The sequence below is a fragment of the Acomys minous genome, assembly GCF_964271855.1.
Source record: "Acomys minous genome assembly, chromosome: 9".
NCBI classification, from domain to species: domain Eukaryota; kingdom Metazoa; phylum Chordata; class Mammalia; order Rodentia; family Muridae; genus Acomys; species Acomys minous.
In genome coordinates, this window is record NC_140490.1 from 109,068,021 (window position 1) to 109,087,087 (window position 19,067).

Sequence of the window (19,067 nt, forward strand, 5' to 3'; positions counted from 1 at the left end):
TAAAAGTGTACTAGATTTCCGATGTAAAGCATTGTTTGCCTGTGTGTGGGGCTGTTCTGTGCTATGTGCAATTTATAGATTCCTTCAGTGAACAGAATAAAATAAAGGTTGGTGTCAATATGTAGTTAGAAGGGCATGCTAATTTATGTAACTCTTTGCATTGTATTAAAATTTATTCCTATTTTCTAGCTTGTTAGTGATTGGAAAATCTGCTTTCTACTGCTGCAAAATACAAGACTCAATTCCTTTGAAATAGGTGTTTTGCTTTGTTTGTTCTAACAGCCAGGTTATCATTTTCTTTTGAAATTTTTTGTAGCAGATCATAAAGGTTCACAAAGCTTCCCTCAAGTACAAAGCAACTAAGCATTACAAAAGAAGCATCTTGGATTCGGGTATATTTTTAGGCCACATTTGGCCTGAGATGATAAATCATCTGGACACCTAAAGATAGCTCTTGGCAGTGAATAAGCTTTATATACAAATTGATCCTCTGTGCTTTATCTTACTTTTAAAACTGGGCTTTTTGGTGAACTTTGTCACTTGCAAGTGATACTAACAAAAATTAATCAGTGCCATATCAAACTGTAAGTGTTAGAGCCATTAGGAATTAATTATAAACCTCATCATGACAATGACTCAAGAGTATCTTCTGTGGATTACTTTCTGCTTGCCCCAGTTAACTCACTAAGAGAAGCGGGAGTTGGAAGTCTGGAAGGAATTAAACTGCAAATTGTGGTTAAATTGCATGGTAGAACGCTATTGATCAGGAGTGTTAATGTCTAGGTTGTAATGATTATCTAATTCACTGTCATTTCTTTAGACTTCTAATACAGGCAGGCTATGATGTTAACATTAAAGATTACGATGGCTGGACACCTCTGCACGCGGCAGCTCACTGGGGTAAAGAAGAAGCATGTCGAATCTTAGTGGACAATCTGTGTGACATGGAGATGGTCAACAAAGTGGTAGGCCTCTTAAACATATTTTAACCCTAGAAACAAGATTCTAACCTTAACATGGTAAAGGATTATGAATTATGTCATCTTTGTCTACTGCTCATCATTAATTCATTCATTAACATTTCTTTTGGCTTTCAAATGAGTTATGGCCCTGTTCTGGAGAAAACAGGATTCTTTGTGTACTCAAACTGTCATACATGTACAAAATATTTGAGTATTTGCACAGCGGCTATATCTGTAGGTGCACATAAATTAAGAATTATGTGTCTATGCTATCAGAAGAAGCTGGAACAGGGTACTAGGGTGTTTCTGGTTCTCTTTGCTCGTCTTCGGGGCATGGGCTTGTCTGTTTTGAGAGAGGTTCTCATATAAGGCTGACCTTGACTTCTGTGTGTAGCTGAGGTTTATAGTGAACTGATTGCTCCTTAGCCCCTTTCTCCCACCCCCCCACCCCCACCCCCGCAATTACTAAGATTACAGGCTTTCACTGCCCCACCTGGCTGATGGTAATCTTACTGGTCTACAAACAGTAGTTAAGTGACAGTGGATAAGATAGACAGATTATTGAGATACAGCATTAACAAGAAAATTTAATTACTTGATAATTCATGATTGGATAAAGAAAATGAAGGATGAAATAAGTGTAATGTACATCACATCTTTACAAAATCGTGCAGATTCAAGATACCAAGTTTCTTAAATCAGTTTTCCCTTTCAAATAGTCATTTTACTAGTATCCTTTATAGTCTCCTACTCCATGTTGGCAAACAGGTTTTCCACACTCACAATTGAAAGCTTAAATATGTGTTCTATCTATTATCTTCTGAACACAATCTGCATTTCAACTTTCTTCCAAAGAAGAGTAGAAGGGAGGTTTTCTTTTAATTAATTGAAATAGTTTTGCATAACTTCCAGTATGACCATGCAGTTTCCCTGACTGGATTGGTAGTCTCCTGAGACATAAGTAATATATAATTGATATGACAAAAAATATTTAATTTTGCATTTGGCCAGTATATATCTCTTAGGTATAATTCATAATTATATACCAACCGACAGTGAAAATAAAATCATTTTATTTTATAACATTGAGTTTTCTTATTAATACTATATCGGCTTCTTTTGTCATCATAAGTTTTGATCTCTTAATCCATTCTTTCATCATGTTAGTGGCTCTTTAAATGACTTTTAGATAAGTGTATCCCGTATCCCAGTGTCCTGCCCTTTGCATATATATTATCTAATGTTATCCTTTCACCAATCACTAAAGGTAAGTGTGTTTGCAGATTTAAGATGTGTCCAGAGAAGCTGAATAATTTTCTTTCTTTTTTTTTAAATTGGGCTTCTTTTTTTTTTCTTTTTTATTTAATTAATTTACTCAAATTACATCTCAATTGTTATCCCATCATTTGTATCTTCCCGTTCCTCCTTCCCTCCCACTTTCACCCTATTCTTCTCCCATAGGTCTATGACCGAGGGGATCTCCTCCCCCACTGTATGGTCATTGGCTATCAAGTCTCATCTTGGTAGCCTGCTTATTCTTTCTTTCAGTGCCACCAGGCCTCCCCACCAAGGGGAAGTGGTCAAATATGGGGCACCAGAGTTCATGTCAGAGTCAGTTCCCGCTCTCCACATAACTGTGGAGAATGTCCTGTCCATTGGCTAGATCAGAGTAGGAGTTTGATGTTTACTACTTGTATTGTCCTTGGTTAGTTCAATAGTTTGAGCAGACCTCACTGGGCCCCGATCCACCCATTACGATGTTCTTGTAGGTTTCTAGGACCCTCTGGGTCCTTCCATTTCCCCTATCTCCTATATTTCTCTTACCTAGAGTCCCAGTAGGATGTCCTCACATCAATCCCAATCTGGTAAGTGAAGACTTTGATGGGACATACCTTTTGGGCTAGTGCCCAGTTATAAGTGAGTATATACCATTTGAGTCTTTCTGCTTCTGGTTTAACTCACTCAGTATGATCATTTCTAGTTCAATCCATTTGTCCACAAATTTCAGGATTTCCTTGTTTTTAAAAGCTGAATAGTATTCCATAGTGTATATGTACCACAGTTTCTTTATCCATTCTTCAACTGAGGGACATTTAGGCTGTTTCCAGGTTCTGGCTATTATGAATAAGGCTGCTATGAACATGTTGAGCATAAGTCCTTGTTATGTGGTGGAGCATTTTCTGGGTATAGTCCAAGGAGTGGAATAGCTGGGTCTTGAATAATTTTCTTACAACCTCACTTTGAGGGTTTCATTTTTGTTGTTGTTGTTGTTGTTGTTTTTCTTTCTGTTTTCCTATAAATTTTTCTTTTATTTGTACAAATAAATACTTCTTTTAGAAAATATTTAAACCTTTATTTAAATTTTCTTTTAAAAATGACAGACTTTAAAAACATTTTAATAAGCATGATAAGGTAGAATTATAAGTACTTTTGTACTGTATTTAGCCATAGTTTTTCAAGTTTCCTTGCTAAAAAAAAATCAATAATTAAGTAACCTTTCTATGTGAGTTAATCTGTCTTCTGCTCTTTGTTTTATTTTGCTTATTTTATTCTTTATAGGTTTTTATTTTATGTGTATAAGTATTTTGCCTGTATGTATGTTTGTGCTCCCTCACACAAGCCTGATGCCTACATAGATCAGAAAGGCTGTTGGATTCTTTGGAACTGGAGTTACAAATGGTGTGAGCTACCATGAAGATGCTGGGAACAGAATGCAGGCGCAAAAGCAACAACTAGTGCGGAGTTATTTCTCTAATCAGCCTTCTTTGTTTTTACTGGTTACACTTCGGAGATCTGCCTGCCTCCCAAGTGTTGGGATTAAAGATGTGTAGCATCAATTGTGGATCCTTTTCTATTTGAGAAAGTGCTTTCTATAATAACTCACGACTATCTTCAACTCATTATGTGTCTAGGCCGTCTTCAAGCTCTTGATTCTTCTACCATAGACTTTGTAGTGCCAGGATTTTAGATGTGAGCCTCCCCCATACTTGGCATATCTTATGTTATTTCATTTTTTCCTTAAGATTTGTTTTTGTTTCATGGGTATGGGTGTTGGTGCATGCATGTATGTACACAAGTATGTACAGTGCCCAAGGAAGCCAGAAGAACTTTAATCTTCTGGAAGTGGAGCTGTAGATGGTTGTGAGTCACTGTGGGGGTTCTAGGGACTGAGCTTGTTTCCCCTGTTTGAGCAGTCAGCACTCTTGACCTCTGAGCCATCTCTCCAGGTACCTTTCATTAGTACTTACTTAAAAAAAAAAAAAAAAAAAAAAAGGCCAGACCTTTTAAAGCATCAAGTATTTACATGAGTTAACTAACAATAGAAAACATGGTTTAGGGCCTGCACACATCCCAGCATGCATACAGGTATTCACACAATACACATTAATTTTTCTAAAGGATATATGATATGTTGAAATATTAATATAGAAAATAAACAAATCCTATAAGTCTTTCTACATGGAAATGATGTTCTAAAAGTAAATAGAAACTTTTCCTCAACTTTTAACCTGTCTGCAGACTATAAAACATTGTTATCATGTTAGCTCTTACTGTTGATTTGGAATACTTTGCTTTGTTGGATTATTCAAATAATTGTTTTACTAGAATGGACCGATTGTCTCTTCTTTAATATCAAGGATAATACTTTTCTCATTGGAACTTCTGTTAATGCACAATAAATAGAGCATAAGGAAGATATTAGCATGATGTCATACTGGTTTGAGTGTCCGTGCTACTGATGAGCATAGGAATTTATTTTCAGTAATAATCTTGCCTGACATCATTCTTCTTTGCTGTGAAGTCAAATTATATGCTACAGCAGGTCAGACCTAGATTGTATCCCTAGTCAGTTATATGCTTGGCCTTTCCCATCTGAAAATCATAATAATTTTTATTTCACTGGCACTTCCAAAGACTTAAAACAAAACAGGCCTGCAAAAGCAATTCATTTAGAACAAGAAAAAAGGAGGAGACTGTGAAATGAGATTCAAGCCATGGCCTTGATAGATCAGCGTGGCCTTGCTATTTAGTAGGTATATTGCTTTGATTTTTCAAGCACCTTGTTTTGTTCATTTGATTTGACAAGAATTCTAACTTTCCAGTATCTCATCACTGTCTCCTTGGTTTGCAGTTGCTCTGCCTGACTAAGCTACTTTCCTGTGCTTGTACTGTACCAGGAAAGCCGAAGTTACACAGTGGTAGTTGCAAGTCTCATACTGTTCAGACTCTCCTTAAGCTTCTTAGTGTCTACAGATTGCATGAAAGTAATAGTTATGTTACTGATACATGTCAGTAGGGGGTGGGAGTGTGCTGTTTAAGTGGGAAGGTTTTCTCTGTTTATAGCCCATATTGTGCTTTAGTTTTCATTCTCTATCAGCTGCTGTTTGCAAAGTAGAGTCGTTAATCAAGGGAGAAAATGAAAAGAAAAAATTAGTAATTTTAATTACTATTAAAAAGAGAAATTCCTTGGTTATTAAAAGAACCCCTTTTACTTAACTGCTGTAAAAAGTGTAATTACAATTCAAAAAATCATGATGGGATTTCATTCATAATGGTTGAGTTATTAGAACATAACATGATCTTGAGTCTGGAATAACATGATTTTAAATACAAATTGCATTAAAATCGAGCTTCTAAATTTTTAGAGCTAATTGGATAAGCAGTACAGTATACCAAAACTGGAATTAACATACTTCCTTAAAAATCTGAACCAGTTATTTTATAACAGGGGATTTTTTTGTTTTTGTTTTTGTTTTTTTAACTCATTTAATTCTTAGCTTTTAATGCTTAAGCTGGAATGAAGCAGGAGAGATATTAAAGCTTTCCGCCCTTTGTTTCAGTAGAAGAAGCAGACTTTTTAAAATACTGAACTTTTTTCCATAGGGAATAAAAATAGCCTGACAAATATTTCTTTGATCTGAATTTCAAAAGAAAACAATATTTTAGACTTGCATATGCACACACATGCACATTTATATGCATGTGCATGTCACACTTAAATTTTAGGAAATAATCAAAAGGCCTCAAAACGCAGAGTTACCACATGAATCATTAATTTCAATTTTTAACGTGGAAATTGCCCCCCCAAATACAACAAAAACAATAAACTGCCACAGTGTTCGTGGCAGTGCCTCTTAAAAGACTTGCTTTATTTAATTGCTTGTATGTGCATGTGTCTGTGAGTGTGTGCAGGTGCACATGAGTGGAGATCACGGGGCACCTGATTCCTCTAGAAATGGAGCTCTGGGCAGTTACCCAGAGTGACTGCAAGGGCTGACCTCGGGTCCTCTGCAGGAGCAGTCCTGTTTTTCATTGTGCTTACGATAGGCAGAAAACCAAAGCAAACGTCCAGCTCTTGATTAAGATTAGCAAAATGTGAACATGCCATGGGGGTATATTTTTCAGTAAAAGGGCGTGAAGTAGTCACATATGTCATCACATACATTAATCTCGCAGCATATGAAGTGAAAGAAGCCTATCACAGAGCATATCCAAAGCAGTATTGTATAGTTCGACATAGATCCAGCGTGGGTTAGTGCTTGCCTTGAGTTAGGAGAAATAGGAAAGTAGTGTGGAGAGACTTATTCTCTAAAATTGTGGTGGTGGAGTTACAGCTGTAAATATACTCAAAACAACACGACTCATTCTGGTACTGACATATGCAGAAGGTATTCTGCGCCACTGTTCTCTCACATGAACTTCTCATGTATCCTTGTAGTTCTGTGTATTCTTTCAGTTGTAGCTTTCATAAAACACGATTCTAGGGGCTGGAGAGAAAGCTTAGTCAGCAAAATGCCTGCCTTGCCTGTCTATGACCTGAGTTCGGTCCCCAGACCTCACATAAAAAGCTGGGTGCGTGTGGTGGCCTGCACTTTTTGTTCCCAGAGCTGAATGCTTAGGGCTCATTGGCCTAGCCCAGCTTACTTGATGAGTTCCAGGCCTATGAGAGACCTTCCCTGTAGGACACAGGTGAGATTGCCCTCTAACCTTGCATGCATGCCCACACATGTGCATAGATTCCTATATGAACACAAATGTGTGCGTGGACACTGTTATCCAGGTTTCTGTGTAATTATTAAGAATTGTTTATGTCATTTTATGATATATTGACTTTTTATTGTTAATACTTTTCATTTCCTGTCTAGGGCCAAACAGCCTTTGATGTAGCAGATGAAGACATTTTAGGATATCTAGAAGAACTGCAAAAAAAACAAAATCTGGTATGTTTGATTTTAAAAATTGCTTATATTAATGATTTCGCCATAGGTTTGAATCTCAAGCAGATGAGGTATTGTGGTGATGTCTCATACTTTTTAAAGTTACTCTTAATAACCAAACAAAATGACAGTGGGCTTCAATATAGGGGTGGTGGTGATAGGTTGCCCATAATGTTGGCTGCCTATTTCTTACAAAATGAATACTTTTAGTATGTTTTCTTAAGAGAATATGCTTTAAAACTGTGACCGTAAACTCTGAGTTTATCTAGCAAGGGATTTTATAGCTAGGAAACAGATTCTAAGTAAATTATTATCAGTAGCCACCATAAGTGGGCCTGATTCTTTGTGAGCCGAAGTTTGAAGTATTTACATTTTTTTTTTCTGGTTAGAATTACTGAGTTTTGTTGTTTTTTTAAATCACCAAGTGTTTTTCAAGCTTTTTCTTTGCAACTAAAATTTTGATCTTTTATAATGTCATTTTTTTTTTAAATTTCAAACATTTTAAAACTTACTTTGTACTTTGCTAATTAATGTTACCCTTCTTTTCCTTTTCATAATTGTGGGTAAAGCTGCATAGTGAAAAACGCGATAAGAAATCTCCACTAATTGAGTCAACAGCAAATATGGAAAATAATCAACCTCAAAAGACTTTCAAAAAGTAAGTAAATGATGAAAGCAGGTTTTATTATTGTTATGAATGGGCTGACACAATGGGCACCCAAACTACTCTTGTGGATCTGAGGGGAAATAATAATGTATTTGAACCTTTCATGGGTTTTTTGTTTGTTTGTTTGTTTTTGTTTTGTTTTGGGTTTTTTGGTTTGGTTTGGTTTGGTTTTTTGAGACAGGGTTTCTCTGTGTAGCCTTGGCTGTCTTGGACTCTCTTTGTGGACCAGGCTGGCCTCGAACTTACAGCCATCCGCCTGCTTTTGCCTCCCAAGTGCTGGGATTAAAGGCGTGCCCCACCACCGCCCGGCTGAACCTTTCATGTTTAAAATCAGTTGAAGCTTGTTTTTCTTTGACAGCAAAGAAACATTGATTATTGAACCAGAAAAAAATGCATCTCGCATCGAGTCTCTGGAGCAAGAAAAGGCTGACGAGGAGGAGGAAGGGAAGAAGGATGAGTCAAGCTGCTCCAGCGAGGAAGAAGAGGAGGACGACTCGGAGTCGGAAGCGGAGACTGGTAAGATTGGAGAACACTAACTGTATCAGACTGTTCCTGCAGTGTGGGGTGAGGTAAGAGTAGGCTTCCGTTTAAGCTTCTTGTACAGATTTGCTACTTACCACCTCTTGAGTCTGTTGGTAACGTGAGTTTATTGCTGTCTACTGGTCAGGGGCTGTGGCGCGCCTCTGCTGCTTGCCGACATGTGTTTAGACTAGAAGAAGATAGACAGGCTTCTCAGAATGTCTAGGACCGCTGTAGAATGGGACAAATAGAGGTTGAGTGCGTGCCCAGCAGTGGAAGAACACGTTTACTGATTTCTGTGATTCATTAGCCTAGAAGGCAGACTCTGTCACCTTTCCAGAGTCTCCCTGAGACTCAAGGAGAGGAGGGGGCAACTGAGACAACTTACTTTCCTAAGAGGCTCGGAAGAATTTGTTTTGAGAATTCAGTTTTTTGTTTGTTTGTTTTTCGAAACGGTTTCTCTGTAGAGCCTTGACTGTCCTGGAACTTGCTTTGTAATCCAGGCTAGCCTCGAGAATTCAACAGAGATGTGCCTGCCTCTGCCCAGTACTGAGATTATAGGCGTGCGCCACCACACCTGGCTTGTTTTGAGAAATGTTAAAATACAGAAAAGTACAATATAATAAACATACATATTCTAACTACAAAGACTTTAGATATAGCAGCTCTTGAAGCTTGATCATACTTTAAATTTTTCTTTTAGTAAAATTAAGATATTATATACAATTGCCTTGAACATGTATCTTAGCATCTTTTAGTTGGTGAATACTTTTATAGCATACTCAAGTAATAAGTAACAACTATGCTTGTAATACAGGAGTCACAATATTAATGATGTTTACTTAAGCTGAATGGTTGCGCGTGAGTTCATTTTTTTTCTCCTAGAATGTAAACTCTATGAAGTTAAGATATTTGACACTTTGGCATATCTTCAATGCCTACAACAGTGCCAGAAATACAGGGACAGTGGTTTTTGTTTTGTTTTGTTTTAATGACACCCTATTAGTTAAGTAGATTATTCCTAGAAAGATGAAATTGTGCATATTCAACTTCAAATTCCTTGGAAGCAAAAAAGTTGTGTTCTCTGGGACAGTTTGCTTCATCAACATGACTAAGTTAATTGTCAAAAGAATTTTCCTATAATAGTAATAGTTACTTACCTAGCACTTAGAGAATTCATAGCTATTGTAGATTTTTTTTTTCTTATATTGCTAAGCATTCAAATTTTAAATGTTATTTAAGATTTCTCTTCCTAGTTTTAAGAGTAATAGAAGTTAGGTTCTATTCATGCCCTTTAGTCTCAAAAGGGTTTTTTGTCTTTTTTTTTAAAGGTTATTAAAAGGTTAGTATACATAAAGACAGATTTCTAGAAGCTCCCTTCAAACCCTACCCGTTGGGCTGGAGAGATAGCTCAACAGAAGGAAGTGGGGGTGCTGGAGTTGAGAATCTAGAATTCATAAAGAAGCCAGGCAGGCACAGTGGCTGCTTGGGGTGGCAGCCTTCAGGAGCCAGACAAGATTCGTGGGGCAGATGAGCTAGCCAGACAAGCTGGGGTTGGTAGGTTTAAGGTTCACTGAGGAACTTAGCATGATGTTGACTTTGGGCCTCTACACATGTGAATATACATTCACACAGACTTTTTTTAAAAAATCTTGTTGCAAAAAGTGATAATGATAAAGAAAGAGCCACAGCAGCAAATTCTGGAAAATCTCAACTCTTGATTTTTTGTTTTGTTTTGTTTTGTTTTTAATAGATAAGACAAAGCCCATAGCTTCAGTAACTAATGCTCACACTTCCAGCACTCAGGCAGCTCCTGCAGCCGTTACAACACCTACACTGTCTTCTAGTCAGGGGACCCCTACATCACCTATTAAAAAGGTAAGCCAAAATTCTGTTAGTAAACATATATATAGTCTGTTCAAGTACCATTTGCACTAATTTATTAAAATAGTTCTCAATGTTTATAGTTGTTTTGAAAACAACTGCTCCTAATTTGTAACTTCTGAACCATGGTATAATGTCTGTTTTGTCTTTTACAATTGACAGTTGGTATTTACTGAATAGTTAGTACTTGTCAGTTATTAATTAAAGAATGGCAGGGAATCAAAATCTTTTTATAACATTAATGTTGGTGGTCACGGTATTTTTTATTTCCATTAAGCTTTTATTTTAAGAAATTTAAGTTTTGCGTCCTTTGTCTCTTTTAAGTAGAAGTGTATACTGGTAATTTCTCACCTTAGAAAGTAAAGCGTGAAAAGTCAGTGGAAGCCTACAGGTCAGGGAAAAACAATAATCTGAATTTTCCCCGACTCATACAAGGTAGCTGGTATTGCAGTGTCATATGCCAGTAAGGTTATATTAGGAAGCCAGGCCTCTCCCCTTACTGTTTCCAGTTTGCGCAAATTATTGTCATTCTTATCAAACAGGACAGAATAAATGAAATTATCTTGTAGACGTTGGTTGAGAGACAGAGCATGACTAGGGATGAGGAATAAGCCCAAAATGTTGGCTTTGTTTCTTGCACTTTCCCCTCAATTCTACACTCAAGCTATATTTTTGCACTGCTGCGCTGCTCGCTTTTAAACACAGTGATGAAGAGCTTTTTTCTTTTCTTAACCTTCCAGCCTCTTCAGAAAGCTTTCTCCTCAGCAGCCCTGACTTACCTTTAGTGAGCTCACTTATGCCTTTCTGCATATGTATGCATTTTTTCTCCAGAATATTTAAAAATTAATTGTGGTCACCTTTAAACCTCATCCTGAATATGTCAGTATATTTTTCCTAGGTACAAACACATTATTTATTCCTACAGTAAAGTAACCATGTTTAGGAGTTAACTTTGATATAATACACACTGCATAATCTACATAATAGAATCTATGCTAATTACATGCGAGTGTGCAAGTTTTCCAGATTGTACTTCAAATAGTATCTTATTGCTGTTTGTCTTTTCCAACTGCAAGTCCATATAGAAATTGGACGTTGTGTTTGGTTGTTATATTTCTGTTCTGTTGCACATCTGGCAGTGTTTGGAGTCAAGGGATTTAAAACTGATTATCAATCCCCATTGTGTATCTACTCTGTACTGTCAGTCATGTGCAGTTTTTGTTTTTGTTTTTGTTTTTAAACCAGCACAGTCAGTATAACTTTTAAAATGGTGAGGAGGATGGGACTGTAATTCAGTAACAGAGTATTTGTCCAGGACTCATGAAACCTTAGGTTCAGTACCTTGCACTGCTGAGAAATAACTAAAACTCAACCAAGCATACAGAAAAATCCATAAATTTTCAACGCTAGAAACATATGGGTCTCACGGCTGCCTGGTTTGAACATCAGAATGCTATTGGAGTGAATTCTTCCTTCTACTGTGCTAGAGCTCAGGGCTTCTTGAATTCACTTAGAATTCATGGTCATATGACTGTAATTACATGTTTGATATGAGATGCTTTTAAATGTTTGTACCATTTTGAAGACTGCTGTTGTGTTATAGCTAGCACTAGCAAAGTTTCTCTGAACTATATCCTGTTTTATAGAACTGTCATGTACTACTATGACTACTGAATTTGTGTCTCTTTCATTTAGCTCTTTTGACTTAATGTCTATTAAGATCATACGATTATTTCAAGTTCCCATAAGTCTCTGCTAATATCTGGGCAAGAAACCAGCTATCTCTTTTTGGTAATTTGACTCAGCAATTCCTTTCATAAAGATGCAGTAGACTTTTTGTGTTCAGTTTTCCTTTTCTCACACGTAGCCTTAGACTTAGCTCACTTCTTAGCTGATACCTGACAAAGTAATTTGTATTTGTGTTAGCTTGATGGAATGGTATTATTATTCCTGTAAAGAGGAAAAGCTTAATTCAAATCTTTGTCTTGATTCTGTAACTAAACTGAATTAAACATAGACATCTACTTCGATAATTATATATTTGGAAAATATCTGTTGTCAGATTTCAAGTGACTTACCCTGAAGATCATAGTTTGAATTGTTATTCTGAAGATTTTATAACCAATTTTGTCAAAAACTAAACACATTATGTATTCAAAATCTGAATTATTTTTGTTGATAGAAGAGTTTTACAGCATTATATAACTCATGTAGTAGTGTTTAGACTTTTTAATCTATTTTAATTTAGCATTTAGTGTTTTAAGTGAATTTTTTTTTAAAGTTTTACCTAGCTAGAGAGATGGCTCAGAGGTTAAGAACGCCATCTGTTCTTCCAAAGGTCCTCAGTTCAATTCCCAGCAACCACATGGTGGCTTACAACCATCTATAATGAGATCTGGTGCCCTCTTCTGGCGTGCAGGCACACATGTGAAGCAGAATACTGTATAAATAATAAATAAAATAAAAATATTTAAAAAAAATAAAAATAAAAAAATAAAAGTTTTGCCTATAAACATTAAGAGACTTGACAAATGCAAATTTACTTATGAATTTGTAAGTACATCTTAAAAGATTTTTCAATGCAGTTTTAATTTAGGTTTCAAATCACTACTTGGCTTTTAATATTGATGCAAAGTTATCTTGTGCTGTCTAGCCTTGTCTGTCAGAACCTACACTGTGGATTTGTTTGTGTGCACTCAGTCCAAGGAATTGATCACATATGGAAGCACACAAAACAGTATTAAGTGTCACTTACATTCTTTTAGTATATAAGGCATTTTTAGCTAAAGAGTAGATGTGTTTATTTTTCTTGCCTAAGTTTTTTAACCAGTACTAAAAAAGAAAAAACATGAGTAATGTCAAGCTGATACTCTGGGGATCTTAGGATTGAAACCATCAGCTTGATCTAAGGGTATAGCTTAGAGGCAGAACTCTTCCCAGTATGCATGGAGTTCAGGAGTTCCTCACCAACATGCGTGCACACACACTGAAATTTTAAAAATTAGCCATCAGCTTGATGTTAGACTTGAAGCTATTAGTTAATAATAAGTTTATGAGACTTTCTTTAGTCAAAGTAAGTGTTGTTAGGATTCCAGCAATTCACAGTTCCAAGTAAGTGTGAACTGTATTTGTTTACTAGATAGTGAAAATTCAGAATTAATTGTACCGGTTTACTGAATACTCAGTTTACTAAGCAAAACAGTAATTCTGTAAAGACTGATTTGTGCTGTGAGTATTTGCAGTACATCAGTTGAAGTGTGCTGATAGAGATAGCAGTGTAAAGGTGAGAAATGAGCCTCTGCGATGGGTTAAGGAGAGAATAGGCAATGCTTTGCCATCTATGGAAACTTGACAGCAGAGAAACAGTAAGCAAGTAGACATGATATCTAATAGAAAAAAAGAATTGGTCGGTTTAGTTTCATGGCACATATATAGAGTAAAACAGAAAATGAAGGTAAATTATGGAATGCCTTGATTTCTAGGGTAATAATTTGTAACTTATTAACTGGGAAGGAATCACAGAAAGATGTGAACGGTGCTGTGAGTTCATTCTCTGTATCATGTTACTCTGGCAGCTAATGTATGGCTCCATTTGATGAGGATGAGATACTGAGGAAAATTGCCCACAGTGATGAGGTGTGGTATATGCATAGAGGCAGAGCCTTGAGCTATTAAAAGACAAGAGGGCATTGAGAGACATAATCCTTGACTTATAGATAGAAGAGAATGACAAAAGAACTCTTAACTGATGCAAAATTTTAAACACAGGACATCAAGGAAGTAACATTAGAGCTGTCACTAGAAATAGCTGATAACATTAGGAAGGAAACACACTTGACTGATACATGTTAAGTTATAAGGTCCAAACGCAGTTTTAAGTAGTCTGTTCTGTAGGTAACTAGCAAGATGACTCAGTGCCATTAGACCTCTAAACAGAGGTCAGTACCTGGAACTCACAGGGTGGAAGATGAAAATTAAATTTCCTAAGTTGTTCTCTGGCTTCCACATACGCTGTGGCACACGTGATAGATAGATAGATAGATAGATAGATAGATAGATAGATAGATAGATAGATAGATATCAGACAGACCAACTGACTAGTAATTAAAGGGTTGGACTAGAGTAGATAATAGCAAATTTTAGAATGAATTTGATTAAAATTGCCAAATTTTAATTTGCTGAAAGAGAAAAGAAAGCGACCTGGGAACAGATTATTGGAGTGCTTCTGTTGAAAGAGTAAGCAAACGGAGGTTGATAGCCAGAAAGCAACAAAAGTGGTCTGACAGGAAAAGTGTGCTTATGGTGTCCTGTTATAAAAACAAAAGAAAAAATTCTAAGTAGGGAGTTATAGTTACATATTTCAATAGGTTTCTTTATGTACCAAGTCAAGACAAACAGTACTTTTAACTATCTGGGCCAGTACTTGGATCTAAATCCTTGATACATAAACTGGGGGTTCATCAACTATTAAAATATAGCAGTGTCATTTTCAAAATTGGAATTACTGCACTAGTTGAGTCAGATCTAAAATAGCAGTGGTAGTATGTCATTGTGTGCATGTAGTGCTACAGTAAGAAAACTCATACACAGAACTTAGAACTAGACACGAGCAGACATCTATTAAATGTTGGCCTCTGCTGTCCAAGGAAATGTTATCTTCTGTTTGCTTTGTCATGGTGGAAGAACATTTGCAGGAGATGCAGTTGAAGCTGGGGTTGACAAAATATGTCTGGTAGTCCTAAGCCAGTCTGCTGCTGAGTTTTACATAGCAAATAAGCAAAGAATGTTTTTAACATTATATTTGGGGGAAATATGTGATACGTTGCTTTGACACAAATTCTAGTTTCATTGCCCATAAATAAGCTTTTATTACAACATAGGCACATTATTCACTTATGATTGTGCTTTACAAAGCCAGAAGTATAGCTTGGTGTGTGTGCATGAGTGTATATGTTATCAAAATGCATAGCTATTTGTGGCCGGCCATGGTGGCACACTCTTACAACCCCAGCACTAGAGAGGCTGAGGCAGGATTGCCAGGTCAAAGCCAGCCTGGGTCTTGTTGTACTGGGACATTGTCTTGAAAAAGAGGAGGAGGAGGACAGAGCTAGCTAGGGACTGCCTTCTCATTTATTTAGTATTTAGGTGCAGTAAGATCAGGGTAGCTTGTCTAGCGTCTAGGAGATGTTGCTGCGTTTCTCCTTGGAGTTGTTGTTACTCGGCTTCACACCCTGAAATAATTCAGTGTGCACTGGGGAAACGTGGCCCTAGCATCATAGCACTGTAGCTAGAGCTTTTTTTGGGGGGGGGGGAAGGTTGGGTGTTTCAGGTTTTTCGAGAGAGGGTTTCTCTGTGTAGCCTTGGCTGTCCTGGACTCACTTTGTAGACCTGACTGGCCTCGAACTCACAGAAACTTAACTGCCTCTGCCTCCTGAGTGCTGGAACTACACATGGTGGGCCACCACACCCAGCTCTTGCAGATTTTACCAGATTTTGACCATGTATGTAAGAGATGTTTCTTTTTTAATTAACAATACTTTGTTATATTTAGTTGTTATATACTATATACTCCTTTCTACACATTGAACATTAAAATTCTGAAATAAAAAAGGTGAATTTTGTAAAATGAATTATTTAAGGATAACTAGTATATTTTTAATATTGCTGAAAACCCTGAAAGTAAGAGCAATTATTTATGTATAAAAATAGTTTTTAATTAAAATGTTGAAATTAAAGTTTGTTAGGAAAATTAAACAGTAAGTTTAAAGTTATTTAAAATAATATTTTAAAATGTTAGCAAATTTACTTAGAAAATATCAGTTATTAAATTTTTACCTAGGGTGTGTAAATCACTGAAAACAAAATTCATATGCAGTAATTTGTTCACCCCTATGCAGTATTGCCCTATGTGCCATTAACCAGTTTGGAATTTTCTTCATTTGATTCTTCCCAGTTACCTTTTGAAACTAGAACTGGTTTTAGTGGCTTTCAAAGGTGAGACCATCACCAGACACCAGCTTATTATAAAATCCAAATAGAGGAAGAAAGTGTTGTTGTTGTTGTTTCTTTTAACCTCCCTTTTCTGTTTTCATACTTCCAGTCTGTATGTCTTGACCTGTCTTATTTTAATTGGCTTTAGTTTGATTTCCTTGCTTCTCTCATGCCTGTGGAGTCAGTAGACCCTGCATCATGGAGGCAGGGCTTGCGCAAAACTGGCATTGTGCTGGTGCCCAGTCAGGGCGAAAAATCCATGGTGAGGCATTTCTATGTGCAAGAATGTATATGGGGTTACAACATAACAAGCTTAGTATGAATGTTGGTTCCAAAGATGCATGGTTTAAGTTCTTACAGTGTGCTCATTTTTTTTCTGTATCTGCATCATAATTTTCTGTGTGATATGAAGTGTGTAGTGTGTTTTTGTAAAGCTAACCTGTAGAAAGGCAGTCTATTTACTCTTTAAGGTTTAGATTTTTATATTTTTGCCTTAAGACTAATTACCCTTTGTAAATATGTTTTCTCCTAAAACTATCACTTAAATTTTTAGACATTATCTGTAAATTAATTATTTCCAAATTAAGGAATGATTGGTTTTGATGACTTGTTGTTTTTGTCCTTTATGAAATAAAAACAGTTTCCAACTTCAACTACAAAAATTTCTCCCAAAGAAGAAGAAAGAAAAGATGAGTCTCCTGCATCCTGGAGGTTAGGACTTAGAAAGACTGGCAGTTATGGTGCGCTGGCTGAAATCACCGCATCTAAAGAGGCCCAGAAGGAGAAAGACACTGCAGGTGTGATACGCTCAGCATCAAGTCCGAGACTATCATCCTCTTTGGATAATAAAGAAAAGGTAATCTGGTTTCAGTAAAACTTAACTGCTTTTCCAGCATCATAGCATCTGCAGATCCAGTAGATTTTCTACTGAGCATCATTAGAGCAGGTACAACTTAAATCACCAGCTTTACAATATAGCATGTACCTGTCTTGTGAGTGCCTGGAAGGTCAGTTGTGTTTGCTAAAAAACATGGAATTGGGGGAGAATGCTAAGCTTTTGAAACATTTTTAAATTATTTGTTTGTTTGTTTGTTTGTTTGTTTGTTTTGATATGCATGAGTGTCTTTTGCCTATGTGTATGTCCATGCAGCACATGAGTGTCTGATGCTCACAGAAGTCAGAAGAGGATGTTAGATTCCCTGGGCCTGGACTGGCAGATGGCTATGGGCCAACTGTGTGGTGCTGAGAACCAAGCCCAGTATCTTTGTCTTAATGAGTGGTTTTAACTAGATTTTGAAAGACATTTATATTTATATTGCAACATTGGGTACAATCAGAATTGCTTTCTTACTGACTTATCTGTGATTGGACTTCTTAGGTTTTTCTCTTGAGTGTTACCTTGTATTAGACATTCTAATATGAAGTTTCACTTTCTCTCACTTCAATGTTTTTGCATTTTTATAACTTTATTGCCCATGTTTTCCAAGTATATTGACAGTGTGTCCCTGTCGCTAATAGTACCTACTCTCAGCCACATATGAAGTAATGTGACTTACATAACCTTTTATTTGAGTATCTTAATATTTTAAACCATAGATTATAACTCTTACAAATTGTTGGTCTATATTTGGACCTTACATCTTCAAAAGAAATAAATGCCTTTTACCTTTATAGAAATCTTAGAAAAAAGTTATTAATACAGATTTTTTTCTTCTTTTCTTAAATTATTTTCTAATTTTAACCTAAGGACAATAAGAAAACAAGTTGAGCTGGCCATTTTCCATTGCTTTTGTAGTACCTGATTAACTTGTGTCAGCTTTACAATTCAGGAACTAAACTGAAAATACCTCACAGTTGATTAAGTGGTCCTAAAGTCTAGCTGTTGAAAACCTGGCTTAATACTTCATCACACAACTTTGTCATGCGTGATTTTCCCTGCTGTCAGGAGAAAGATAGCAAAGGCACAAGACTTGCATATGTTGCACCTACAATCCCGAGGCGCCTGGCCAGTACGTCTGACATTGAAGAGAAAGAGAACAGGTGAGTACAATAGGGAGTAATACTGATGATGCATTCCCTGCAGAAGGTAGTACATGAGGACTGTAACTCTGTGGGCTGGGGTTTTAGGAAGAGCTGCAACCATGTCCTGGCAGAGCACAAGTTGCATAGTCCTGAGAGATGAGCATGTACAGGCTTAGTGAGTTCATAAATGGTAAGGAAGGCATTGCTGCTGAGCCAGAGAAAGAAGATAGTTGCAAAATTAGAAGACACATTGATAGTTTCTAAAGTTTCAGACACAGAAAAGGGGACCCAGCTAGGTAATAGTGGCTTATGCCTCTGATTCCAGCATTTGTGGGGCAGGCAGAGGCAAGTGATCTCTAAGTTCTAGGCCCGTGTAGCCTACAGAGAAAGTTCTAGGACAGCTAGGGCCATACAGAGAAACCCTGTCTAAGAAAACCAAAAAGAAGACAAAAGAGAAAAAGAAAAGGGGAAACCGTATGCATGATCACTGTCGGTGGTGGGTTTTTTTGTTTATTTGTTTCTTTCTTTCTTTGAATCTTTTTTTTGTCTGCTGAGTTTGAAAACTTTTTATATTTGTAATGGGCTTTAGTATGTAATTATGTACTTTTGTTCTTTTCACCTAACATTTTATATATTGTATATGTTCTCAACATTATTTTTTGTCAGTATATGTCTGTCCCATACTGTGGACCATAACTTTTATCTCATATATAATATACTTATAAATGCTTTTATTTAGAGTTATATATTAACTCTTAGAAATAAAATTATCTCCACTTTTTGGTAAATATTCCAAAGTGTTTT

At 36.5% G+C, this 19,067-nt stretch overlaps 1 protein-coding gene across 6 annotated transcripts in view; it reads left to right on the top strand.

Annotated features, from left to right (window-relative positions):
- PPP1R12A (protein phosphatase 1 regulatory subunit 12A) overlaps nucleotides 1-19,067 on the top strand; it is a 103,317-nt gene that overhangs the window by 54,326 nt on the left and 29,924 nt on the right. For all 6 annotated transcript variants that reach the window (XM_084796599.1, XM_084796601.1, XM_084796598.1 and 3 more), the window contains exons 5-11: nucleotides 821-965; nucleotides 7,109-7,183; nucleotides 7,750-7,838; nucleotides 8,206-8,363; nucleotides 10,120-10,244; nucleotides 16,882-17,097; nucleotides 18,187-18,281. In XM_084796599.1, coding sequence (XP_084652725.1) covers nucleotides 821-965; nucleotides 7,109-7,183; nucleotides 7,750-7,838; nucleotides 8,206-8,363; nucleotides 10,120-10,244; nucleotides 16,882-17,097; nucleotides 18,187-18,281 — 903 coding nt within the window. The remainder of the gene's footprint in view (nucleotides 1-820; nucleotides 966-7,108; nucleotides 7,184-7,749; nucleotides 7,839-8,205; nucleotides 8,364-10,119; nucleotides 10,245-16,881; nucleotides 17,098-18,186; nucleotides 18,282-19,067) is intronic.